Source organism: Sceloporus undulatus, chromosome 9 (assembly GCF_019175285.1).
Source record: "Sceloporus undulatus isolate JIND9_A2432 ecotype Alabama chromosome 9, SceUnd_v1.1, whole genome shotgun sequence".
NCBI lineage: Eukaryota > Metazoa > Chordata > Lepidosauria > Squamata > Phrynosomatidae > Sceloporus > Sceloporus undulatus.
The window spans coordinates 36,730,717-36,757,754 of record NC_056530.1 but is presented as its reverse complement, the minus strand read 5'-3'; the positions used below and the strand labels follow the sequence as shown (position 1 = coordinate 36,757,754).

The 27,038-nt window shown below is 43.3% G+C and overlaps 1 protein-coding gene across 1 annotated transcript in view; it reads right to left on the bottom strand.

Moving 5' to 3' along the window:
* Positions 1–27,038, bottom strand: part of INTS3 (integrator complex subunit 3) — an 81,213-nt gene that overhangs the window by 28,608 nt on the left and 25,567 nt on the right. Inside the window, exons 6-16 of the mRNA XM_042439271.1 lie at positions 26,076–26,142; positions 20,058–20,202; positions 18,582–18,711; positions 17,694–17,791; positions 15,016–15,207; positions 10,000–10,087; positions 9,551–9,630; positions 8,461–8,552; positions 6,921–7,027; positions 6,091–6,210; positions 3,015–3,144 (exon numbers count right to left, since the gene is read on the bottom strand). Coding sequence (XP_042295205.1) covers positions 3,015–3,144; positions 6,091–6,210; positions 6,921–7,027; positions 8,461–8,552; positions 9,551–9,630; positions 10,000–10,087; positions 15,016–15,207; positions 17,694–17,791; positions 18,582–18,711; positions 20,058–20,202; positions 26,076–26,142 — 1,249 coding nt within the window. The remainder of the gene's footprint in view (positions 1–3,014; positions 3,145–6,090; positions 6,211–6,920; positions 7,028–8,460; positions 8,553–9,550; positions 9,631–9,999; positions 10,088–15,015; positions 15,208–17,693; positions 17,792–18,581; positions 18,712–20,057; positions 20,203–26,075; positions 26,143–27,038) is intronic.

Sequence of the window (27,038 nt, the reverse complement as noted above, 5' to 3'; positions counted from 1 at the left end):
GATGAAGGACCATCGCCTCCCCAAAAGAGTATTCTACGGTGAACTTGCCATGGGTCAGCGTAAGAGGGGCGCCCCAAAGAAGAGATACAAGGACTCCCTGAAACAACATCTCAGGCTTGGCCAGATAGATCACCAACAATGGTCCTCCCTGGCCTTGCATCGAGAGGCATGGAGACGCACTATCCATGACGCTGCAGCCTTCTTCGAAAGCTCACGCCGAACGAGCCTCGAAGAGAAATGACAACGCAGAAAGAACCGCAACCTGGAAACATCACCCAAGGAGACTTTCTGCTGTGCTTTCTGCAACTGGACCTGTTTATCCCGAATTGGCCTTTTTAGTCACCAACGCGCTTGTACAAAGCGTGGGATGAGTGCTTCCTGAATCTTCATTCGCGAAGCAAAGCCAGAGAGAGTTAATAGCCAAAAGCCTGTCTAAATATAAAGATCCTGCAGAAGGGAGTTCTGCAGCCTGGGAGCAGCCACCAAGAAGGCCATCTCGCATGCCTTCACCAGACACAACGGTGATAGTGGTGGGACCAAGGGAATACACTACCCCAGGTTCTTAAAATTTGGGCAGGGTAGTAGCGGGAGATACAATCTCTCAGACAGCATGGGCCCAAACCTTTGTTTTAAAAAGAAATTACATTTCTAGCACTTACGCCTGCAAAGTAATTCTGAGAATGTGCTAGTGACACACTGGGATAACTCAGAGGTCAGACATTACCATACACGAACACACAAAAAGGGTTTCGCTCCTCCTGGAAAGAGTGGGAAACTCTCTAAAGCTCATCTTCCTGGGGCGGATTTTGAAATGTGTGACAGCAGTTAAGAATCACAAACAGCAGGGATCAGGCCTGGCACACAGAAACACTCCTTCTCTCCCTGTTCCCCCAACCATTTGTCATGGTTCTCCCCCTCCCCTCCTGATCCAGCTATTAGAAAAAGAAAGGAAGAAGTATCCTGCAGACTCTGTGGAAAAACAAGCCTATTAAATGCACTTAGTCATGACAGGGAAAATTAATGGGGAGCGCCTGGCCAAAGGCCTCCTGCTGCCTTTGAAACCCCAAGAGGCCAGATTTTGAGGAGAAAGGAATGGTGCCTGGTTCTAGCAACCCTTCATGCCAATGGCTCAGTGCTGGGGGTCACGGGAGCCAAGGGAGTCATGTTCGGTCTCAGACGGGGCCTTTTTAAAATTAGGGATTAAACTGGAAGTGACTATTACAAAAACAATACTTCTCTGGGTCCTAGAAAGGCCGGGGCCCTTTAAAGCGTGGCAAAAATGGCCCCAGAGGAGGATTTTTATATACTCAACTATAAGATGACCTCATATATAAGTCAAGGGCAGGTTTGGGGCCCAAAATTATGGATTTTACTATGTCCTATGGATAAGTTCAGGGTAAAACTGAGGGGCATGTAATAAAGGATGTACAGGAAGGCAAGGGACTTTAGACACATGAATGGATATGGCCACTGATTCGTGAACCCGCTTGAGGCCAGCATCTGCCCTTTTTTCATTGAGTTGTTTTAGATAGGTCTTCTTCCCCCTAATTTTTAGCACAGACAGTGCGCAAGGATGGAAAGGCCACCTTTTCAGCTGGCCCCAGAGTGCTACGATAGCCTTATCATAGAACCAGAGATTTGGAAGGGCCCCATGAACGATCAAGTCAACTCTAGGCTAATGCACGAACTCCATCTAGATCAGTGATGTCCAAACTCTGGCCCTCCAGTTGTTTTGGACTTCAGCTCCCAGAATCCCAGACTATTGGCCAAGGTGGCTGAGGCTTCTGGGAGATGAAGTCCAAAACACCTGGAAGGCCAGAGTTTGAACATCACTGATTTAGATCATTCTCAGCAGTAGGTAGCTGTCCATCCTCATTTTGAAGATGTCCAGAGAACCACATCTCACAATTTCTCTAGGCAACTGGTTCCACTGATTAACAAACCTTAGTGTAAAGAAGTTCTTTCTAAAGATCAGTTGAAATCTACCCTTCTGTAACTTCAAACCATTAGACCTGGTCCTACCTTCTAAGGCAACAGAGAACAAACCTGTCCCTTTGCAATTGTTCTACCTACACCTTTAAGGGCTACCCCTACTTATATCATCCTATAATTTGTCCACTATTAATTCATTACTAACTCACTCTTCTTCGAGTTCCTTCATTCATTCTTCTTTATCTTACATATATCTGACTTCCTTCCTCTCTTGTTGATCTAGTTTTTATCTTGTATCCCTTTTATTAGAATCTTTAAATGTTTCTTTGTGCATTTAATATTCATGCACTTTATACTTCCAAATAACATACCTTAATACTATGCACCCAACTTAGCCTAAAAATATACCAAAATACCACCTTATTATGATCTTTGTCCTCAATGTGAATACATCACTTTACACAATATATACTTTATATTATTCTTAATAAATTTGTATTATTCATATTATTCTTCATATTCTCACAGATCATTGGTTTATCCACACTCTACTATAAAGGTACTACCCCAATAAAATACAGGACACTAATCTTCCCTATTTCTTTCGATGTTTTGTTTTTTAAGATTTGCGTCAGTGTATCTATTTCTATTATTTCTAATAATTTCATTATCCAATCTTCTTTACTTGGGACCTCTTCTTCTCATTGCCCTTCTTTGAACCCATTCCAACTTGTCTATCTCCTTCTTAAAACAAGGTACCCAGAACTGAACTCAGTATTTCAGAGGAGGCCTGAATGTAGTGGGACTATTATTTCCCTTGACTTGGAAACTATGGTTCTATTAATACAGGCTAAACAAATTATTTGAATTAATGACACCTCTCTTTACAGGAGCAATGCTTTGGAGGACCAGGTGCAGAGAAGAGATAACTAAGGAAAGGCTACCACATCTAGCTTGTGACCTTCCTGGAGGCATCTGGCTGGCTTTGCCTAATGGACCCTTGGGTCTTCTATTGTGAAAGTAGGGAAAGCCCGACCAGACCATTATGTTTGGACACAGAACTGCTATGCCTCTATACCAACCTCCCTTTCTGCAAGAGAAGGACTTTATCTTTCAGCGATTCGTCCAACTGATCCAGGAAAGGCGTGATGTCCACTGGCTCTTCAACAACAGCTTCCTTGATCGGATGGAACCGGAATTCCCTCTTTTTCCCTATAGCAAAGAGATACAAGCCAAGAAGATTAAGTGATCCTTTCCCATAGACATGCCTTTGCTTGCGTGACAATCTCAAGACATGCCTTTGCTTGCTTGACAATTTCAAGCCATGTTTTATTTCTATTTTTTTGTATATAAATAATATTTATTGCATTTTCACAAAAAAAAAACCCCACGTTTGAGATAATCACGTTCCATCACACTTGATAGCTTTCACCTCCTTCTCCCACCTTAAATCTTCTTCAGGCTTAATTTCGGTATCTGCTTTGCAAAATTCTCTTCATCTTGATTCTTCCTTCCTATTACAGCATTTACATTCAGATTTGCAAGATGTCCACTAACACTTATTTGTTTTCCATTTAACTTAAAGACCCAAAATCAAATTACTTTAGCACTTTTTATATAAAAATGTTCTATCACCAAACTTATTCTTAAAATCTGTCATTATAGCTTTTAATATATATATATATATATATATATATATATATATATATATATATATATGAGAGACTAAATCCCTCTTCTTCATCCATTAATTACCGAAAAGATTACTTAATCAAAATATACCTCGAGACACCAGGGAGTATGTTTTACACCTATTATGAATCTCTGTCTTGCATTTCCAATCTTCATCTCAGTATTTAAGCGATCTTTCATTCAACAGAGATGTAAGCCTGCCCATTTCTAACATATCTAGTACTTTATCCAAGCAGTCTTCTTTTGATGGTATTTCAGAGCTTTTCCATTTCCTTGCAAATACCAACCTAGTGGCAGAGACTATATATAATACACATTTTAAATGTTTCCTTAACCATTTATCCTGGACCATATTTAATAAAAATATTTCCGGCTCAAGCCTTGTTTTAATGCAGTGGTGGGGCAATTGTGCATGGGTCTGGGTGGAAATTCCCATCACAGGCTATAAACACACACCCAACGTGGGCTGAAAAAGGAACCCACAAAATAGAATCACAGAATCTGAGAGTTGGACGAGACGCCAAGGGCCATCCAGTCCAACCACATTCTGCTATGCAGGAACGCTCAGTCAAAGCATCCCCAATAGATGGCCATCCAGCCTCTGTTTAAAGACCTCCAAGGAAGGAGCCTCCAACACTTTCCGAGGGAGTGTGTTCCACTGTCAAATAGCCCTTACTGTCAGGAAGTTCCTCCTAATGTTGAGGTGGAATCTCTTTTCCTGGAGCTTGCATCCATTGCTCTTTGTTCCATTCTCTGGAGCAGCAGAAAACAAACTTGCTCCCTCCTCAATATGACATCCTTTCAAAACCTTAAATAGGGCTATCATATCTCCTCTTAGCCTTCTCTTCTTCAGGCTAAACATCCCCAGCTCCCTAAGTCGTTCCTCAATAGGACATAGTTTCAAGACCCTTCACCATTTTGGTCACCCTCCTTTGGACACGCTCCAGTTTCTCAACATCCTTTTTGAATTGTGGTGCCCAGAACTGGATGCAATATTCCAGGTGGAGCCTGACCAAAGCAGAATAGAGTGGCACTATTACTTCCCTTGATCTAGACACTATACTTCTATTGATGCAGCCTAAAATTGCATTGGCCTTTTTAGCTGCCACATCGCACTGTTGACTCATGTTCAACTTGTGGTTTACTTGGACTCCTAGATCCCTTTCACATTTCACAAATAAATGTGCTCCCACCATAGTGAATAGCTTTTGTCTGGACTATGGCTCAAAGGAGGGTGGGTTCACATAATTAAACACTCCTTTATTAAAAAATAAACAACAAACAAATAAATAGTCTAATACGAACAAAGCAAACACATAGTCCTTGCACATCAGGGAGAAAGCTATTTTGGACTCTCCATGACCTGCTAGCTCTCCAAGTGCAGGGAGTTCTCTTTCTATTCCATCAAGGAGCATTCAGTTCCACAAGTCTCCACCATAGTTTGAACTGATATAATCCAGGCAGAGGCAGCCAGAAGAACCAGGGTTTTAGAGGCGCATGCGGTAAAATTCTTTGCTCTGGTTATTGCAGAGGCTGTACCAAGAATTCTTCTTAACAGAATTGGAAAACTGAACCATCAGGGCTCCCAAGGGGCTAATCCAATAGTGATGCTTCCTGCCGTGTCACGTAACGCATTGTGCTGCAACCGTCCATCCCAGCATCTGGGCCAGAAAGGGCACAGAGCGTTCTGCTTGGAGCACAGTACATGCCTTGGCCTAGAGAAGCAAGATACAAAAGGGCAGCCTTTCCGGAAGCTGGTGGTTTTCCTCTTGGCTGCCTTGCAGCTCAACTGCAGATCCATCTGTTGTTAATTCTGAAGATATAAGATTAAGAACCATTGAACAGATGTGTTTTCAAGCTGCTTTGGTCAACCGTGGTTTGTGCTAGCCAGGGCTAAGTGTCACACCAAGCAAACTATGGTTAAGGCAGTCTCTCCCGTTCTTTTGCTTCAAGGTAACAAGCAGATATGGCTGAGACCTCTGCAGACTGTCAGGGCTCTACCAAGGTGGCTTCTTGCACAAGCCAGTCAGTCATTTTTTGTATTTGACCAAAAGCCATTATAAATCCAATTCTAAAAAATACAAATGTGGACTAACTGACTGATTGCTTTGTTGCACAAGAAGAAACCAGAGCTTGGAAGTGTTACCTTTCTGCACTACAACTGACAGCAGCCTTGCTGTCTGTGGGAGATTTTGGAAGCTGAAGTCTATAAAGTTAGATGTGAAGTTGAAGGCTTTCATGGCCAGTATCCATAGTTTTTTGTGGGTTTTTCAGGCTATGTGGCCATGTTCCAGAAGAGTTTGTTCCTGATGTATTGCCAGCATCTGTGGCTGGTATCTTCAAAAAACTATAAAGTTAGAGTTTTCCATCTTTTGGCAGAATCCAGCTTCCTGTACCACTGGGTTGGAAAACTGTATGGATGGAGTCACTCTTAAAGTGGCAATTGCTCTGCGCCAAACCTCTCACCTTTGCTGTTCAAGTCCTCTTCATCATCACTAAAGGCAGCCTCTGCGTGGTCGTAGCAACTGTCATCTTTGTCAGACATATGGTTATCCATCTCCATGGACACAGGCTCCTCGATTTTGACTGTAAGGACCAACACAAAGAGATGCAAAGGAGGGAGAACATTAGCTTATTGGAAGCTTGCATCCCATGACCTTAACTACAAGGGCGCCAAGGTGGCAACCATCATCACCTTGGTGCCATGTGGGTGATGCTGGTGAAATCCAGCCTCTCCTACATCTAAGCTGCTATTATTTTCTTGTCTGGACCAACACAGGGCACAGGAACCTGCTATATAGAGTCAACCTTTGCTCTAGCTAGTATTGGTCAAGTCTGACCAAGGATTAACAACAGGACTTAGACCATTCACTGCTCTCTCCATCAGAACATTGATTTATGAATAAATACTATTTTTTGAGAAGGAAGACTAGATCCAGCACTGAAACCAAGGTCCTGATACCAAGTAATTATCAAGGCATACCACTATTTCCTACATATTCCCAGCCATTCCCCACTCTGCTAGCCAAGGACGATGTGGCAGACTTGGAAATCTCATAAGCAGGGGGGGAATAAAACCATCCTATAGTAAAGCCTCTAGTCCAGTAGTCCCCAACCGGTGGGTTTGGACCCCTTTGGAGAACAAACAACCTTTTCACAGGGGTTGCCTAAGACCATCAGAAAACACATATTTGCATATAGCAATGAAAATAATGTCACCACAACATGGGGAACTGTATTAAAGGGTCGCAGCATTAGGAAGGTTGAGAACCACCAAACCCCTGCCCCAATTCTACCTTCAACGGGAGGTGAAGGAGAACTGCAGAACTCTGGGAATTTCTCTCTCAGCATGGCCCGGAGCTCCTTGTCCAGCTTGGGGTTGTCAAAGAGAGGAGCTAGGTGCCTACAAAAGACAGAACAAAGTTGGGGAGGTGGGTGAAGATGCAAAAGACATGTGGGTTCTCTGTGCATCTAGTGAAGTGAACATCAGGCCACAAAAACTGGCATTATCTTAAATTTGTTCCCCTTTAAAGAAGCCCCAAGACTCTGTTGCATTTTTACTGTGACCAATGAACACAACTGACCCTCAAACGGTCACTAGGTCTCAATGTGCAAAAGTGTGCATGATAAGAAGGTCTTGAGTCTTTCTTTCACAGAGCTTGGGGAAACTTCCTCCATTTTTAAAAAAAGTATATGTTATTCAAATAGAAAAACATAAACAAATAAATAAAAACATCACACATCTCTACAATCATATAATAGTTTTATAATAATGATGATGATGATAATACATATTATTGACCAGCTACAGCACTTCTTTCTCATCTTCACATACTTCACCTATCGCTTTATATCCTTGTCCAGCCCTTCTCAATCACATTCTTTCATCCTTCTCTATCATTTCCCCCTTCCTCTTCACCTCTCTTTCTTTCACCTTCCTTCTCCATTTTTGATCTACAGCTCCCATGCTGGTTGAGGGATGCTGGCAGTTCTAATCCAAAAAAGGATGGGATTTTCCCAAGCTTTGTTTTCAAAGAAATTCTGAGATACTGCATATACTCATGTATAAGTCTAGAACTGTTAGTCAAAAAACTGACCCCCAAAACCTGGGTCGACTTATCCAAAGGTCAATGCAAGTACTGTACTTTAACTCTTATCAAAAAAGGAACATGCCCTGGTGAAAGGTAAGGTCTTAATCTCTTCTTGGAGCACCTAAAAAAAGCATTAAGCACTGTAGTCTCTCACCTATCCAGCATTTAGGGTGAGTACAAACAGTTATGCCTGTCAACATTTTAGAGCTCTTAAGCATCATTTCCCTTTGCTTAATCCTTTACATCCTTTGTTACATGCTGCTACATTTTACCCTATGGGTCATATCAAAATCCATAATTTTGGCCCCAAAACCTGCCCTCGACTTATACATGAGGTCAACTTATAGTAATGAGTATTTAATTTTCTGTAACTGCTGCCAGTAATGGAATTCACTTGGTTTTCAAGAGGCAGCTGTGAAACCTTCACAGATCTCCAAGGTGACTGAGACTGGAACCCGGCAGCTTTCTTATCCAGACAATTATCCGGTAAGTTTGGGAAGGAAGTATTTCTGGGAGCAGGAAGCTGTGAGTATGGCCAACTGCGCACTCCTTCACCCCGAGAGAGATCAGGAAAAGTAGAGGAAAGTAGCAGCCACAGCCTATTGAAAGGCTAATTCCTCTCTGTCATGGCTCCTTGCTGAAAGCAGACGCATGTCTTTGCAAAGACTTGAGGAGAGGGACAGGGGAATGGAGGGCTCGCATCAGTGTCAACCAATTTAAAGAAACTTGGGAAGAGTTGCCTTACGCCAGGACTCGCTTCTCCACGATGTGGGTGAGGGAGTTGAAGACGCCTTGTCTCACGTGAGTCTCCAGAGCGGGATAAAAGTTAGGAATGATCTGCAAAGAGAAAGGGGTTAGAAAGACTGGAAGACTGAAAGGAAGGAAGAACATTCATTTTTATTAATGCAAAGCTTTTATTTATCATCTCTCAAACCACCAAGGCCTCCAAGGTGATGCAAAATCGATTTTTAAAAAATTAAACAATAAATAAATAAGTAGAACCCCATTAGGAACAGTTCAAACTCCTTCCTTAAAAAATAATTCCAAAGCCAGACAGTCTAAAAAAAAGTTTTGGGGTTTTTTTTGGGCTATGTGGCCATGTTCTAGAAGAGTTTATTCCTGACATTTCGCCAGCATCTTCTAGAACATGGCCATATAGCCCGAAAAACCCACAAAAAACTATGGATGCCGGCCATAAAAGCCTTTGATTTCAGTCTAAAAAACAGTTAGAGCACAGGCCTATTTTTAAAAATCAAAGGCCACGTGAAACAGCACAGTCTGCCCCGTCCATCGGAAAATCAGAAGGGATGGAACTAACCTGATTTCCTTTGGGAGGGAGTTGCATAGACTGGGTGCTACTGTAGAGAAGGCCATGTCACATGTACCCAGTAACTTAGCCTCACAGGGTGATGGGATATGTAACAGGACCTCTGATACTGTCAGCCCTTCTTATCCACAGATTTTTTTTATACACCGATTCAAGCATTCATGGTTTGAAAATGTTCAAAAAAAGTGTAAATTTCAAATATCAAATCCCGATTTTCCATTTTGTATAAGGGACACCATTTTGCTATGTCATTATACTTAATGGGACTTGAGCATCCACTGATTTTGTTATCCATGGGGGATCTTGAAATCAAACCCCAGCGGATAACATGAGTCCACTGTAATCTTAGATTTTAGGCAGACTCGTATCAGAGGGATTTGACCTTTTACATATCCAGGCTCCAAGCACTGAGGTAGAAAACCAGGCACCTAAACTGGTGTGGTGGGGAAGTCATACTACAGTACAGACATCCAAGACCACAATCGATGCCCTGCGGATAGGGCCTTACCCGACACATGAAGTCCAGAAGGGTGGCGGTGATGGCCGGGTGGGGTTTCATGGAATGATGCATGACCAGGATGGCAGGCTCTGCAACACAAAAGTGGGGAGAGGAAGTCTGATGTAACGCTGAATAGAACAAAAGAATGTGTGTAGAGTACTGTGACCCATTCTGGGGGACCCTCCCTTGGCAGGAATCTGGGCACTTCATGGACTGGGGAAGCCCTGGGCTGTGCAGTAGTGAGAGAGGATGAAGAGGTGGTGGATCTCAAGTGTGTAACCTGAGTTGTGAGAGGAAACTATGGAGGTAATGCTGCTGGTTCCCAGACCACTGGAATCCCAGTTGCAAGATCCACAACTAGTCAAAACCAAGGCTGGTTGGAAGAGTTAAGAGCTTAATCATGAGGAAGAGGAGAGGGAAAAGACCATACAACCAATCAAGGAAGGTCTCTGCCATACCTATGTTCATGATGCTGTCCTTCTCTGGGTTGAAGAAAAGCCAGTCATAAAACAAGGCAAGCTTGGCATTTGAAGCAGCAACATTGGACTGGAAGGGAAGGAAGCAAAAAAGAAAACGTTAACTCGAAACATGGGTACAGCTGTTATGATTTTGCTATAGCTTTTGCCAAGAGCTGGAAAACCAGTTTCAGCTGCAGCAGCAGGCTTACTCCAGAAGTTCCAGAGATTAATTCACTGTCTTGTTGCCCAGGAAGGCTGGAGATGTTTCAAAAGGCTGGAGATGATCAAGAGCAGCCCTCTCCGGTTGCCAACTTCCTACAGCATGAGCCACATAATCCCCTTTCGGGCAGCACTTGAGAATGAAATATCTGACAGAGAGCAGGTCTTTCGTTCATCTTTCGTTCAGCTTGAGAGAGTCAGTGGTGAGCATGTTACACTGGTAGAGGTCTCCAACGGGCCATGCTCTGTCTCTCTTGGCCTCACCTACCTCATAATAATAGGGAAGAAGAAAGCCATTTCTGTCACCTTGTGCTCACCAAAAAGTCAACTAATAACAGATAAACCAGTAGATTCAAGCAAATTCCCCCTCAGCACGGAGTTCCCATAATTCTGAAATGGGAACTTAAACTTAAGAGTTGTTGCAAGAAGCAGCCAGGAAAGAACTCGGAAATGCTTTACTTCCTAACATGGGATACTACAACAATCTAGACCAGAGGAGGACCAAAATGTAGGCGAAAGAAAGATACAGGGAGCCCTTGGTACAGGGACGTAGCCAAGGGGGAGGGGGGGGTCTTGGGGTCCGGACCCCCCCCTTCCGTTAGACAAAATGAATGGTGTGTGCTGCTGCACCACTGCACCCAAGCCCCATTATAATGGTGGCACTTAGTCTGGACCCCCCCCCCTTCCCAAAATCCTGGCTACGTTCCTGCTTGGTATCCGCTGGGGTTTGGTTCCAGGATCCCCTGTGGATACCAAAATCTGTGGATGCTCAAGTCCCATTCAATATAATGGCCTAGTAAAATGGTGCCTCTTACATAAAAGGGCAAAATCAAGGTTTGCCTAGGGAAATTTGTATATTTTTAAAGTATTCTCAAGCCATGGATGCTTGAATCCATGGATAAAAAATCTGGGGATAAGGAGGGCTTACTGTATATTTGATCTGGATGCTTGTGACAGCAGACAGCTCCAGTTACCAGTAGTGAATCATTTTTGACAGACTGAATACTAGTTCTACGTTCCTTCAAATGCTCTGGATGTTTTGGATTTCAGCTCCCAGAAGCCCCAACCAACGTGATCAATGGCCATGGATTTTGGGAGGGGAAGTTCAAAACATCAATAAAGCCCAAGGTTGAGAAACCACTGCTCTAGATCACTGCTCCTCAGGCTATCCAATGCAGGGAGCAGGCTTTTTTTCTTCCCAATGTGCAACTAAATTTGTGCAGGCATCTGACCAGGGACCACCATTTCAAGTAGCACTGCTCTAAATGGTTCACGAAACAGGCTCAAGAGACTTCACAGTTGCAGGGTCAGCAGCTCATCTGAAATTACTTCTGGCCTTGGCTAGAGTGATCAGGTTACAAAGGTGGAGGAAAATACATCCATCACAGTCACCAGGAATGGAGCACTTGGGTGGACGGGGGAGATTTAAGTCTCTACCCCTGGAAAGCAAAGAAGGAAAGGTCAAGAGGGAGGAAAGGAAATCCTTTCCTTGGGACTCTGAGCCGTAACCCTGGCTTAGAAATTCTTGACAGCACCTCCACACTAGAAGCCTTGATTGGTATCTTACTTCAGAGCCACACTCCGTCAAATCTGTTCCAAGAGGCCATATTAAATCCCAGCTTTTAATCCAGTTCATTAGTCACTTCCCTTCCATCTTGAGCCTGTCCAATAAACGTCATACAAATTAAATGTGGACTCTGTTGCCGGAGAGTCAAACCAGGTTCCAGACCTTAATTAGCTGGGATGCCATTGAGAATTAGCAACAGAGCAGGAGGTGCAGAGAATGCTGACATATATATGAGAGAGCAAAAGAGAGAGAGAGGGAGGGAGGGGGGGGGGGGGAAAAGAGAGGCCCAGAAAACAGATCCACCAGCAGAACCACCCCACTTGTAAATGGCGTGGCATGCAAAGATGCTGGAATCTTGAAAGAATTCTCCCACTGAAGAGGCAAAAGGAAGTGTGTAGCCATTTCTGAACTCCTTTAACTTGGGTGCAGAGGCAGCATTCGCCGAACTCTCCAGCTATAACATAATGTCTTGGCACACCTAAACTTATTACAGTCAGCCCTCCTTATCCACGGATTCTTTATCCACGGATTCAGGCATCCAAATTCCAGATAGCAAACCTTGATTTTCCATTTTATATAAGGGACACCATTTTGCTATGCTGCTGCATTTAATGGGACGCACGCATCCACGGATTTTGTTATCCACGGGGGATCCTGCAATCAAATCCCAGCGGATAACAAGGACCCACTGTACCTGAACTTAGAACTGAAGAAGTAAACTTAAGTCTGCAAAAGCTCATGCTGTCAACGTCTTCCATTCAGTTAGTCTCAAAGGTGCTACAAGATCTCTCAACATACTTAATGGCACATGCCTCCTCTTAGCCACAGAGGAAGATCCCATGCCCTCCAACTTTTCGCAGTTGAGGACACGTATGATCAAGCAACACCAAAGTGTGGTCAAAATGACAACAGATATTGATGTGGAAGAACACACAATCTAGGACGAGGCTGGAGTAGTTTGCTCTTTCCTGAGCCTACAGGGAAGAACTCTCCTCTCCTCTTCTTTCCACCCTGCTTAGTTTACAAACTACTTTTGCACTCTGAACTCAAGTTTGGTGCAATTCAAATAAGCTGCGGACAAAGGAGGAAGTGGAAGGAAGGGAGAAAAACTGGGACATTTTAAAATCAGCTGCAAAAAGTGGGATGGTTTGGAGTTATTTTGGAAAGTGCTAAGAGTAGGTTAGTTTGCCAAAATACCCCGAAGGCACCAGATACATCTGATCCTGGAAACTAAGCAGGGGCAGCCCTGGTTAGTACTTGGAAGGGGGACAACCAGAGAATACAAGGCTCTGTAGGTCTGATTTCAGAGGAAGACAATGGCAAACCATCACTGAGTATTCCTTGCCTAAGAAAACCCTGTGAAATCCACAAGGTCTTCCTAAGTTTGACAGGAGATTTGATGGCAGATACACACCCAGGATCAAGTTATCTCTTTTCAGTGTGGAAATGAAGGTTTGTATGAAATTGGCAGGGTATGGAAAGCTGCTGCAATATCTAAAGCTGCCCAACCTCGATTTCTTAGAAATCTATTATTACACTGCATTTTTGCAACTGACCATTTTTGTCATTTTTGGCCTTCCAGCGTAGGTTTTTATTTTTATTTTTTTCCTTTCCCTCTTTAAAGCCATTTGGCGATCGCAACCTGTATTACGAACTGAGGAATGGAAAGAATGCATTTTGAAAGCAGAGGGCAGAAAGAAGGGAGTTTCAAAGGACTGGAGGTATCAGGACTCCTACCTATCCTCTATCCTATCCTCTATCATAGATTGCTCCTGGACCAATGTTTCCAGTCCCTGAAACATTGGCTGCTGAACCCTGGTGAGTTTCCAGTAAAGAGAAAAACAAAACGCTTTTGCTCAATGGGCATAAATATGGCACTAGTCGGTGGCATGTTGGGGGAAAAAACCAGTTGCCTGTTCCACATCAGATAGCTTGAGAAGTACTGCTTTGGTGTTCCAGATGTTTTGTGCTTCAGTTCCCATGATTCCTGGCTACCGAGTGTGCTGGCTCAGATTTCTGGGAGTTGAAGTCCAAAACACCTGGAGGACCAAAGGCTGAGAACTACTAGCATATCCTCTTCACTCAGTACTCTCACATCCACTCACATCCTTGTCCTCTACATAACGGCCCTATTAATTTCCCCATTCCAGATTACTATGGGAGCTCAATTTAGGATTTTTTAAACATTCATTTTTTGCTATGAATGATGGTACAAGGTTCTAAGCTGTACATCGGGACGCCTAAACTATACAGAATCTCTTTGGTTTTGCCAGTCTGAGGAACAGGGAAAAAATCCCCCCCAAAAACCTGAAATGTCAATATCAGTAAAGTAGAGAACATCATTTAATCTCCACTAATTCTCCATAGTTCCATGCAGCTTTAATGAACTCATTTCCAGAAAAGGAACTGAAAAAAGGATAACAAGACTAGGAATTAAAGTGATCTGATACTGTACTCGGTCTTAGAGAAAAACGCTCCTCTTAGGCATGATTTTGGGGCAATAAATATCTGAAAACCTTGAATTAATTTTTTTTTACTAATGCTAAAAGAAAATATCCCACAATCCACTTTCCCAGGAAATAAGAAGATTCAGGAAAAAAATGGGAATTGTAAATACCTTACATGGAATTTTTTATAAAAGGCATAAATAGAAATTTTGAATACAATAACTAATAATTCAGTTAAAGTAAGCTGTTTACACTTTTGATTTATGGAAGTGGTTACGTTGAGAACAATGAATCGCTGATTATTAAAAAAGTGATGAAAAGAGAATTATTTCTAAGAAGCATATTTATTGCAGAAGGATGTATGTAAAATAGAAATGCACAAATGCTTGTGCTTTGTTTGTTTTTATCCATTACTTCCTTTCCCCCCTTCACTTTTTTCTTTCTTTACTTTCTTCCTTTATTCTCTCTTCCCTTTTACTATACTTTACTAACCTTTAGGTATATGTATAATTTTTAAAACCAATAGAATAATTTTTTAAAAAGAAAAGAAAAAATGGGAATTCCAACCCCCTCCCCCGCAAAAAACATGTTTTCCCACTCTCAGGACCTTCATATCTCATAAAATAATACACTTTGCCAGTTACATATGGGAGGGTTTGCTGTCAAGGCTTTGTCAAGCCACCTTGAATTCCATTTTGGAAGAACAGCAGGATATACATCCCCTTAATAAATGAATGATAAATAAGACCCCTTGGATGCCTAGAGACCCATGAGCTGCCTTACCGTGCAAGTGGTGAGCAGCCAGCCGATGATGGCCCACCGAGGGAGGATGTCGGAGCTCAGCACTTCGTTGGACGGGTGGACCACCCCACAGATGTAGCGGATGAGGTCGCAGCGCAAGGACTGGCTGTCTGGGGTGGACAGGTATTGCCGCTGGAACCAGTCCTGATAGCGCTTTTGTTGGCCAAAGCGCACCTGGAAGGAGGGACACCAGAAGCCACTTTAGACAGGATCAGGGTCTGCCTGTATAGGTCACAGGTGGGAACTGTGTGGCCAAGGGGATGCATGCAACCCTTTGAGAGAGCCTCCTACAACAACCTACCCACCCTCAAATGCACCCAATCTCCAGCATACACGTTTAGCCAAAATCACTGGTTTGCCTAAATACAGCAAAACTTGAGGGTTTCGTTTTAAGGAGGGAACTCATGTTAGCAAGGTTTTAGTTAACGCCTACATCAATAGAGGTATAGTGTCTAGATCAAGGGAAGTAATAGTGTCACTCTATTCTGTTTGGTCAGGCCCCACCTGGAATACTGTGTCCAGTTCTGGGCACCACAATTCAAAAAGGATGTGGAGAAACTGGAGCATGGCCAAAGGAGGGTGACCAAAAAGGTGAAGGGTCTTGAAGAAGACGCCCCATGAAGAATGATTTAGGGAGCTGGGGATGTTTAGCCTGGAGAAGAGAAGGTTAAGAGGTGATATGCTAGCCCTGTTTAAATACTTGAAAATATGTCATATTGAGGAGGGAGCAAGCTTGTTTTCTGCTGCTCCAGAGAACAGGAAATGGAGCAATGTATGCAAACTGCAGGAAAAGAGATTCCACTTCAACATTAGGAGGAACCTCCTGACAATAAGGGCTGTTCAACAGTGGAACACACTCCTTCCTCGGAGTGTAGTGGAGTCTCCTTCCTTAGAGGTCTTTAAACAGAGGCTGGATGGCCATCTATCAGAGATGCTGTGACTGAGAGTTCCTGCATGGCAGAATAGGGTTGGACTGGATGGCCCTTGGGGTTTCTTCCAACTCTATGATTCTATGATTCCATAATTCTGGATGGCCAAACTAAAAAAAACCCGTACCATTTACACAACTGTCACTGTGGCGTGCATGACACTGAGGACCTCCCGCACTATCTGTTTAGTTATCCTCTGTCAAAAGGAATTAAAGAAAAATACCCTGCTTCAAGTGCCCCAGGGAAAAGATGGGACAGAAATGTAACAAATGAAATGTGACAGGAAATGAGATTCCACTGAAACACTGGGAACAACCTCCTGACAGTAAGAGCTTTTTAGCCATGTTTAAATATTTGAAGGGATGTCGTCTTGAGGAAGGAGCAAGCTTGTTTTCTGCTGCTCCAGAGACTAGGACACGGAGAAACGGATGCAAACTATAGGAAGAGAGTTTCCACCTTAACATTTGGAAGAAAGTCCTGAAAGTAAGAGCTGTTTGACAGTGGAACACACTTCCTTGGAGAGAGGTGGAATCTCCTTCTTTGGAGGTTTCTAAACAGAGGCTGGATGGCCATATGTCAGAGGTGCTTGAATTGTGTCTTCTTGTATGGCAAGGGATTGACTGGATAGCCCTTGGGGTCCCTTCCAACTGTATAATTATTTTATTCATTCTCCTCTCCTCCCAGTCTTGCCCATTAAGCCCATGGTTGAGCCTTATTGGTACAAACTGGGCTAGAAAGTTCCAGGGCTAAATTAAATTACTTCTGCCCTGCTAGTTCTGCAAGGAAATATGGGGAGAGCCAGGCCCAATGCATCTAAATCTTGTCTCAAGGCAGAGGTGGGGAGCCTGTGGGTTCAACTACTGCCAACCACACGCAGCATAACCAATGGTGAGGCATGATGGGAGTTGCAGCTCAGCAACCTATGAGGGGCCACATGTGCCTCAGCTCTGCTCTGGTGCCTTTTGAGGACCTGTTCCATACTTTCTTGCCACATGATCCACAATGGCACTGAAATGGAGAAATTCTTTCCCTGATGAGTTTAGGTGCTAAATCATGGATCCTCATCAACTCAATCTTGATTACTTTTTCTTGAAATATATGCTGTTGGCTTTCAAAATTCACTCAAGACTTCTTAAAGAAGGGTGTTAGTTCAAACATTGTCTTTGGCTTCTTTTTCCAAATGTTCCTCCATGGCTTTCCCATCTTATGCTGGGTGGCATAATGTTTTACCCATGTCCTGTGCAAGGTTGCTATTTTTTAAAAGGCTCTGAAAGCTGAACATGACAGGAAGAGAATCAATGCATTTGAAATGTGTTGCTACAGATACCAGGGACTGCCAAAAGGACAAATAAATAGACCTGACAGCAAATTAAGCCTGGGCTCTCATTAGAAGCTAAAATGGTTAGACTGAGGCTATCATGCTTTGGACACATTGTGAGATGGCATGACTCGATGGACAAGACGATAATGCCTGGTAAAGTGGAAGGCAGTAAGAAAAGAGGAAAACGTTACTATACACCCATTGATTCAATCAAAGAAGTTACCACTGCCCTTTGCAAGATCTGAGTAGGTCTGTTAAAAACAAGGGGCTCATGGCAGTCTCTCATTCAAAGGGTTGCTGTAACTTGAAGCCAATTTAACACCCCATGACCAACAACCAATACTCTCTTCAAGGGGCTGTATACTCAGATCTGCTGCAAGCAAACAAGGAACTGCAAGAAAGGAACTTACACGAGACGTCATGAAGAGCAACTTCGTCTCCATATCTGGTGTGAGACGGCAGGCCAGAAACTTCCGCGATGTCCGAGACTGCAAAAGCTGCAACACACCTGTGGTATTGGAGGGGAGGACAACGTTTGGTAGACGGGGAGCAAAGAAGAGCAGTTCAAACAAAGCAGATGGTTTGCGGGACAGGCAAAAATCGTGGCAATTTAATTATAAATTGCACTTTTAGACCAGAGTTTTGGTAATGATGTACAACAGAGTCCATAAAACTTGGTGAATTTCATTCCCACAGGCAGCAACAAATAATTTTGTCATTCCGCTCCCCTTGCTCCAAAAAAATCCTCAAAAACTATGCCATTCTCAAGGACTATTTGCAATTTGGAGTATACAGCAGCTCCAGAGAATGTGAACCAACAGATTCAAATTAAAAGGAAAGAGATTTCAACTAAACTTCTTGACCACAAGAGATGTATGACAGTGGAATGGGTGGCAAAGGATGGCAGATTCTCCTAGTCATTTTTGGGGCACCCAAGTCCTGCCTCCCCAAAACTGACCTGTTTATTAATAGCAGCACTTTGAACTCTCTCCAACAAATAAAACAGAAGTCTTTGAAAATAATGGAATTCTAGAATGCCAGGTATACTGGGATATGGTTTTGTATTACAGTGGACCCTTGTTATCTACTGGGGTTTTGGTTCCAGGATCCCCGGTGGATAACAAAATCCATGGATGCTCAAGTCCCATTAAATATAACGGCACAACAAAATGGTGTCCCTTATACAAAATGGAAAGTCAAGGTTTGCTATTTGGGATTTATACTTTTTTGGAATATTTTCAAGCCGTGGATGCTAGTCCATATTGTGTCCATGTGCTCTGATGGCCTCTTTCACCTACCTGTGAACTGTGGGCTCAGAGCCTGTGGGTTGTGGATAATGTCCTTCCAGAGCTGCTCGAACTCAGGTATCCTTGCAACGTTCTGCAGGAGCCTTACCAGGTCTCGGCCAATCATGAAACAATCCATAAACTTGGAGGGGGGGGAGGGTAAAAAGGGGAAGATGTTAAGAAAGGAGGGTCACTATTGTCAGCATCACCAGATCATACAACACACAAACACGCACAAGTGAGAAACATTCCGTTCTTGAACCTCCCGGGCTTGTTGCTCAGCCTGCAAAAGGTCTCCCCTTGGGAAGAAGGCCACTTCCTTTGAAGACATCAGGTTCTAAAGAAGCGGCAGCACAAGAAGGTCAACTGGTATTTATTTTCATTTGTTTTAATGGCCACTTGTAGTACAAACAAACAACCCATAGCCATAAATCCAGAGGCTTTCCCCTTCATGGCTGGCTCCCAGAGCTCAATGGCCAAGGTTAGAGTGGGGTGGGGAGGGAATATCCTTTTGTATCCAGGCCAAGTCCATCTGGACAGTGCCAAAAATCTGGAAGGAAAGGATGACTCCTGTGAATGATGTTCCTGTGACTCACATGGGACTGACATTGTCAGAGGAGCTCGGTTGGTTTGTTTGTGTACTGAAGTTATAACCCACCTTTCTCCCAATATTAGATTCAAGGCAGCTTACAATAACTGAAGAAGAGTTGAGCAAATACTCCCATTATTTAAGCCAACACATAGCTATATCCTGATCTCCTGAAACACAGGGCCTTTTCTGCAGCTGCCCTGAGGTTCTGGAACCAAAGTGAAAAACCATTTTGCAATTCCCTGAGTGGCATGTGGCTATGGTATACACATGGATAGGGGAAGAGACCAAAGCCAAAAGGTCACACATCTACACTGCCTTCTCTCCCCAACTCTCTACTCCCCACAATGGCCTAAAAGGTGATCAGAAGTGACAAGTTGTCACTACTGGTCACTCAAAATGGCTGCCATAACAACACAGTTATGGCCCGCCACAGCTTCAAGGGTGCCCAAAATGAAGTGGTGTAGTGGAGGTTGCCCAACCTATCCCGATGTAGTTACACTGGCCAACAGGATTGTGGTCATGCTTGGCTAAGGAGGGTTGAAGGAAGAGTAGGAAACAGAGAAGAAAAGTTTAAACCTGCCATCTCCTTGACCCCCCCCCCACTGCTAAAGCTGAAGGGATCCATATAAGAAGACAGAAAATGGGTTGCGAGATACAAGATGTGAGATAGAAACTCACTTCAGCGGGCATCACAATGGGCTCCATTGTGCAAAAAAACCCATACTTCCCACCCCCACAGGAAGAGAAGTGGGAACAAGAGCGTCTGTAGTGATAAAAGCGGCTGGTAGGAGAATTGTGTTGGAGAAAGAAAAGGGGGCATTTAATAGTGGGATACACTTGAGAAGAGACAGACACACAAAACGCTTCAGACTACCAAGCCTTCTAGGAGTCCTTACCCTGTCTCGGAGCAAAAAGATGCAAAAATCCACCTCTTTCTGCCTCAGAGCTTGGAGCGGTGGGGAGCCATGGTGGTCGACAATGAGGCGCAGGTAGGTATACACCGACATGGCAATCAGCATGGCGCTCTTCAGCACCCACTCCCTGGAAGGAAAAACAACCGTCAGCTGGCTTTTAGTCCAAACATCACAGACTAGTACACACCATAGTTCTCTTAACCGTGTAATGATGGAAAGGCAAAGGACAAAGGCAGCAGTGCCCCCTATTCCCTGCTGTTGTCTTGCTCCAGAAGCTGGCATTCAGTGGCATACTGTCCCTGAAACTGGAGTTTCCACTTAGCTGTGATGGTCCAAAACTGTTTATACATTATACTGTTTAAACATCCTTTCTGTACCTTCTCCTTCTCCTCTTTCTCCTTCATCACTGACACCTTATGGTGGTCTAATCCCCTTTCAAGAGTGGTTTCAACAGTGGATTTTGACTCTGGGAGACAAGAGTTCAAATTCGGCAAGTCACAAACTCTCAGCCTCAAAGGAAGGCCAGAGTAACCTCCCTTTGAACAAATCTTGCCAAGAAAACCGCATGATAAGGTCACTCTAGAGTGCCATAAGTTGAGATGACTCAAAGGCACATACCACCAACAAGGACAACAACAAATCTTTTTTCAGAGCCTGAAATTAAAATTAAACTTTGCATCACATAAGTCTTCACATTCTTCTTTGATCTACTATTGGCTGATTTCACTGGGTCAAACACATTTAAGTTTGAAATCAGGACTTGTGTGTTCTTTTCCTTTTTGGACTGCCAAGCTGCAGTCCAAAAGACCATCTTTTCTAAGTGCTGGTCTGAATAATACACAATGAGAAGAAATGGCTAAAAGAGACAGAGAAAGAGACGCCAAAAAGACAAATGGGTCTGAGAGTAAATCAAACCCAAACTCTCCCTAGAAACCAATGCGAGTGAACGGAAGCTCTTGGACTTTGGACATTTTATAAGACAACATAACTCACAAGAGAAGATGATAAAGCTCAGTAATGTGGTATGAAACAGGAAAAAATAAAGACTGCATTCCAGATAGATTGGCTCAATAAAGAAAGCCACGACTGCCCTAGCAAGACCTAAGCAGCCTCAGGTGGTACAGCCCTCTCTTCCAGGTTATTTTTCAGTCCATGGAGAAAGAAGGGGATATTATTTTGTATTTGTAAAATTGAATGTACAATGCACAATACTTTGGGGTGGCACTAGACTACGGCTGGGCAAAGTGAGGCCCTGCGGTCACATGAAGGATGCTGGTCTATTGCCTTCCCAAACTACAAACTAGGATTCCTAAAGATGCAGCCATAGCAGTTAAAGTGGAATTGCAGTGCTATAATTGAAAGGGTCCCTGAAGACCAAACTTCATAAACGGAAGGAGGCTTTCCTGAGGAGGCAGCCCAGAGGAGCAGATGTAAAGGTGACAGTGGCGAGGAAAAAGAGGATGAAAGGACGTCTGAGTGCAGCTTCTGAGCAATGCAAGTCTAATTCATCCAGCAAGTGACGCAGATCCGAGGCTTAAAAACACTTCAGCGGTAGCATGGGACACGCAGGATTGCCAAGGGAGACAGACCATCAGCTTCTTGATGCACTTCACAACTCGGGAAAGAGCTTTGTCTGCTTTTAATTAAAGAGCAGAGAGAAATTCCTTCAAGATATGCCACTTCACTGAAAATTGGTTTCTCTCTGTCTCCCTCGGCAAAATTTTCTAGCTTCCATATCACTCTCTTGCGATACCTTTCTGTTTCCTTCATCCGTGGCCAACCTGTAAGCAATTCTGCCAACACAGGGCTGGCCCTCTGTGTGCCATGGCCCTTTTGTGCAAGGCCAAAGCCGTATGCTGGTGAGGTGGTAGATGTTCCACCTTGTGCTTGCCAAGTCCCGCTCCGCATCCATGCCCACGAGACCACTGTCAGGATGAGAGTGAAATGTGACGGAAAAGCAACTGTGGGTTGGAGACTCGCCAAGCCAAACCACAAAAGAAACTGGAATGCTGACGGAGATCTCTCTGTACAGGGAAAAGTTAAGCCAGCTAGAGTTGCTGTGGAACAGAAGGGGAAGGCAGGGAAGCAAAGGGCAACATTTAAAAAACAAAACAGAAGACAGAGGGGAAAAAAGATATCAGTCGGATGCACTGCTTGCGGCTGGACCCAAGTGTCAGGCTCAGAATCTGTTTCTCCTGAGAATATCAACCATTTCTCTTCTTTCCTCTAAACCATTTTTAAAGTCTTGTGCAGCAACTCAGAAGTTAACAGGGAAGTTCATATACCCAGAACCCAGATGAATTCTTCTTTTCTTTTCTATTATCCCAGAATTCCAGCTCTGAACACAGATTCGGGATTTATTTAATACAGAATATTAGACTCAGGATGCAGGAGAAGGAGCAATGTGGGGCTGCCAGATTATTATGATATTGTTTATGCAAGGGCCAGAGAATTTATCCATTATAGGACTGGCAAGTGCCCCTTATTTGAGGGTTGAAAAGCTTTTCCTTTTAAATAGAATGAACAAGATGCCCATGTGTATGTGTTTGTATGTATCCCATATTTGAGGGGAGATTCATAAAGATAGAAACATATACATCATGTAATTTATGAATGTGAATTTTAATTTTAGAGACGAACACTATGTTAACTAAAAATCAATACTTTCATGTGATATTTAGGCAGATCACAAATATGTAAACAACTACTTTCCGACTGCCAAACCTGCATCTCCTGAATTTTGACTGCTTCTTATTGCTACAATGGACCCTTGGCATCCGTTGAGGTTTAGTTCCAGGATCCCCCATGGATACCAAAATCTGTGGATGCTGAGGTCCCATTATATACGATGGAGTAGAATATATAAAATGGCAAAATCAAGGCTTGCTTTTTGGAGTTTATATATTTTAAAAACATTTCCAAGCCCTGGATGCCTGACTAAAAAGTCAGTGAACAGAGAGGGTTGACTGTATTTTGAAAATCTGGCACGGCTAGAGCCATTTTAAGGGCCGGAAACACCTAATGTTCGTTTTAAAGCTCCACAATCGTTGACTGAATCATTATCGATTCAGTCAATTATTAATGTTCTTGTTGTCAGGGTTCTGCGTCAGCTAGGAAACTGCAGGTGGCAAAGACACACAGTTCACCCGCCATCAATTAATGCATAAAGATGAAGCAAGAAAGTCCCAGCGGGGAGCAAGGAAGGATTGACAGCTCAACCGCTTGCCTCCCACAGGCGCGACTGGGCTTCGTCCCCCGAAAAAGCAGTAGGGAGCGCTGTCGGGTTGTCGCACAGCTCCCACGGAGGGAAGTAAACACACAGAGAGGCCCCCAAGTAAATGCTTTAACAACTTGATTGCTCGCCATAGTAATAAGCCCATTTTAAAGAGAAAAATCACCGCCGCAATAAAAAGCACTGTGCCAAGAAGATTCAGCCTTGCTGAAGAATAACAGGGCCGTCTAATGACAACTGCACTGCCAAGCATCTGTTTATTAGCAATTAGTTGCCAAGAAAAGGACAGAGAGAGAAGACCAGGATGACATGGATATTCAGGGGCAAGGTTGGGTCCATTTTGAGGAATCAGATCTGTGACAGACAGCTAGAAAAGACAGTCTAGTTTGGATGCCAAAGGGATCTGTGACCGGTGGCATCACTAGAGAGGTGCGGACCACAATGGGTGACACCCGGCCGAGTGCACACCCCTCCCTGCCATGCGCCATTTTACCAAATAGGGTCACTATAAGTTGACAGGTGACTTGAAGGCACGGCAGATACACACAGTTAATGGATGCACCTTGCAGATTTGCTGTTGGGCAGTGGTCACCCAATGGGTTTAATGGCCGAGCTGGGAATCGAACCCTGGTCTCCAGAGTCGTGGTCCAATGCTAGATCCACTACCCCCTCTCCTTTGAAATATTATCATCCCACATTTCAGCTGCCAGGGATGCCTGGTTAAAATACAGTGGGACCTTGTTATCCGCTGGGGTTTGATTCCAGGAACCCCTGTGGATAACAAAATCCATGGATGCTTAAGTCTCATTAAATATAATGGCAGAGCTAAAAGGTGTCCCTCATATAAAATGGAAAATCAAGGTTTGCTTTTTGGAATTCATACTTTTTTTTAATATTTTCAAGCCATGGATGCTTAAATCTGTGGATAAGATAAAATCCGTGGATAAGGAGGGCTGACTGTACTAGATATTATTTTTTTAACCTTTCATACATCCATTCAAAATAGCTTATATACTTATATATGCAAACATACCTCATTATTCTAGATATATTAGTACTAGATGTTATTGAATATTTCAAAAAGCATAAAGAGAAGAAACTGGCTTTCGTACCAGAGAAGGCATTTGATTGTCTTTTATCTGTATAATTTCTTTATAATTATTGAATTCTTATATTTTATTATCTTTAGATGGTACGCCTTTAGCAGGTGTTAACATTTTGACTCAATTGTTTCTATAAAGGGCCTTGTAAATTTATGGCCCTATACAAATAAACAACAACAACAACAATTGGTTTTGTTATTTTGGAGATCTTGAACTTTATAAATATGGGGCAGATATTTAAAAATTGGAGACAGTCAATATATAGTAATCAGAAAGCCCAGACTATTATTAGTGAAGAACTGACTACATCCCTTTGAAATCCCACAACAGTTTGGAAGTAACCAGTAAACCTTGCTTGCTGTATCAGCAATTTTAACATTACATTAATAGCTTCACAACACCAAAGAAAAAGAACATTTGGGAAGTGAGGAGTAAATATGTGTTACCTGATCCCAAAAGTAACATTACTGTTCATGTAATAATGTCAAAAAAGGAAAGCTGGTATGCTTGTGTTGACAAAAAAAGTAATATTTTTGCTGCTTGTTAACCTGTTACTTCCCAGTTTTTGTTCCATATGAGGAAGAAGACATCCCAGAATTGCATGGCAAGACAAAGCCAGGGCTTGGCTCTCTTTTGTCTAAATTGGCCCCTGGTTTATCACAAATGCTTAAATAAGGACAGAAATCCAAGTCTGCAACTTCAACCTCATTTGCAACCAGAAGCTCTCTAAAGCCATGAAAAGTAAGCCAGATAAAGTGTTTTATCTCTGCGCTGTTCATAAAACAGTACCCCCAAGAGTGTGAGCAAACTGCAGCCCTAGGGATATTGTTGGACTTAATTCCCAGCATCCCCTAGCTAGCCTAGCCAATGGTTAGGAGTGCTAGGAGCTGCAATCGCTGCAACCCAGGAAGGTTGCACCTTGCAAAGATGCCAGTTTTTGCAGTGAGGCTCCATGATGAGGTTGTGCAAGACCAAGATGCAAGACCAAGAAGTGGAGAGAGTTCAGAGTTTGTACTGAATAAAAACCAAGCATGGTTTATTCCAGCACTTTGAATACAAATCTAGCATCTTGAGTTGCAAAATTAATGCAGTGTGACACCACTTGGCTCAATGCAATGGAATTCCAGGATTTGTAGTTTTGTGAGATATTTAGCCTTCTCCATAAGAGAGCTTTGGTACCACAACGAACTACAAATTCCCAGGATCCCATAGGATGCAGCCACGACATTTAAAGTGGTGTCAAAGTGCATTAATTTTGCAGTTTGGCAACAGCTTTGGAATAAAAGTGAGGACATCTTTGACTGGCTCCATCTAAGTGAAGGGTGGGCAACTGCCATGAGGCCAGGAAACAAGTAATGATTTTTTTAAAAATACACATCCGTAGGGTATCATCTCATGTTTTAAATAGTAACCAGAAGGCCTGCAACCTATTTTAAAGGTGAGCTGCCTCTTCTCAAGGCTTCTGAAAGAGGAAAATCACTCTTCTGGCAAGCCAAAAAAGGGCAATTTAGGCAGTCTGGAGGAGGCAAGGACCCCAAAAAGGGCCTTCGCGGGTCATATGTAGCCTCACGGCCATATGTCCCTCACCCAATCTAAACTCCATTAGGACCAGGCATTTTGACTATCTCAGAAAACTACCAGTGAGGGAAGATAAACTTCATGTACCTCTGTTCTGTGAGCATGTCCAAGATGTTCTCTGCCAGCCAGATATTCTTTGCAGTCACATCTCCACCTGCAAACACACAAAGAAGAAAGATCAATGTCAGATCGCAGATGGCTGCCATTTCCTCCGGCATCAAGTTTTGGCAGGCTATCTTTTCTCTCCGCTCTCAAGTGGCAAACAGCAAATCTAATCTTCCTCCTGCACCACTAGCAGAGCCTTAGCAAGGTGTATGACATCCCTGTGGCCAACTACAGAACAATATAAGCCTGCTTCCAATACAGTAGTAGTACTGGTTGAACTGAGACTTGGAAGATCCAGGTTCAGTCTTGATTCAGCTATGAAACTCATTGGGGGACTTTGGGCCCAACACATGCTCTCAGCGTGATCTACTTAAGAGGGTTGTTGTAAAAATAAAATAGGAAGGAACCCAAAGTATTGCAGCAGTCAAAGTGTTGGACTAAGACCCGGGAAGGATGGTTTGGAGTCCTTACGGTGCCACCAAAGTCATGGGGCGATCCCAGAACAATGGATGCAAGCTACAGGAAAAGAGATTCGAGCTCAACATTTGGAGGAACTTCCTGAGAGCAAGGGCTATTCAACAGTGGAACACACTAGAGTCTCCTTCTTTGGAAGTCTTTAAACAGAGGCTGGATGGCCATCTGTTGGGTATATTATGACTGAGAGTTCTTGCATGGCAGGAGGTTGGACTGGATGGCCCTTGTGGTCTCTTCCAACTTTATGATTCTATGACCTACCTCACAGGGTTGTCACTGAGGATAAAAGTGGGAAGAAAGCCTAACTGGGTTAGTCATCACTGAAGCTAAGCACAGAGGCTGGGACAACAGCCAACATGTTTATATGCTTTGGCTTGGGCCTGAACTTAAGTCTAAGCCAAGTGGCTAGAAACAAAGTGACCAGAGGTGAAGAAAAGGGAAAGATGTCTAAAAAAGGAGGCAGGGCTCTTA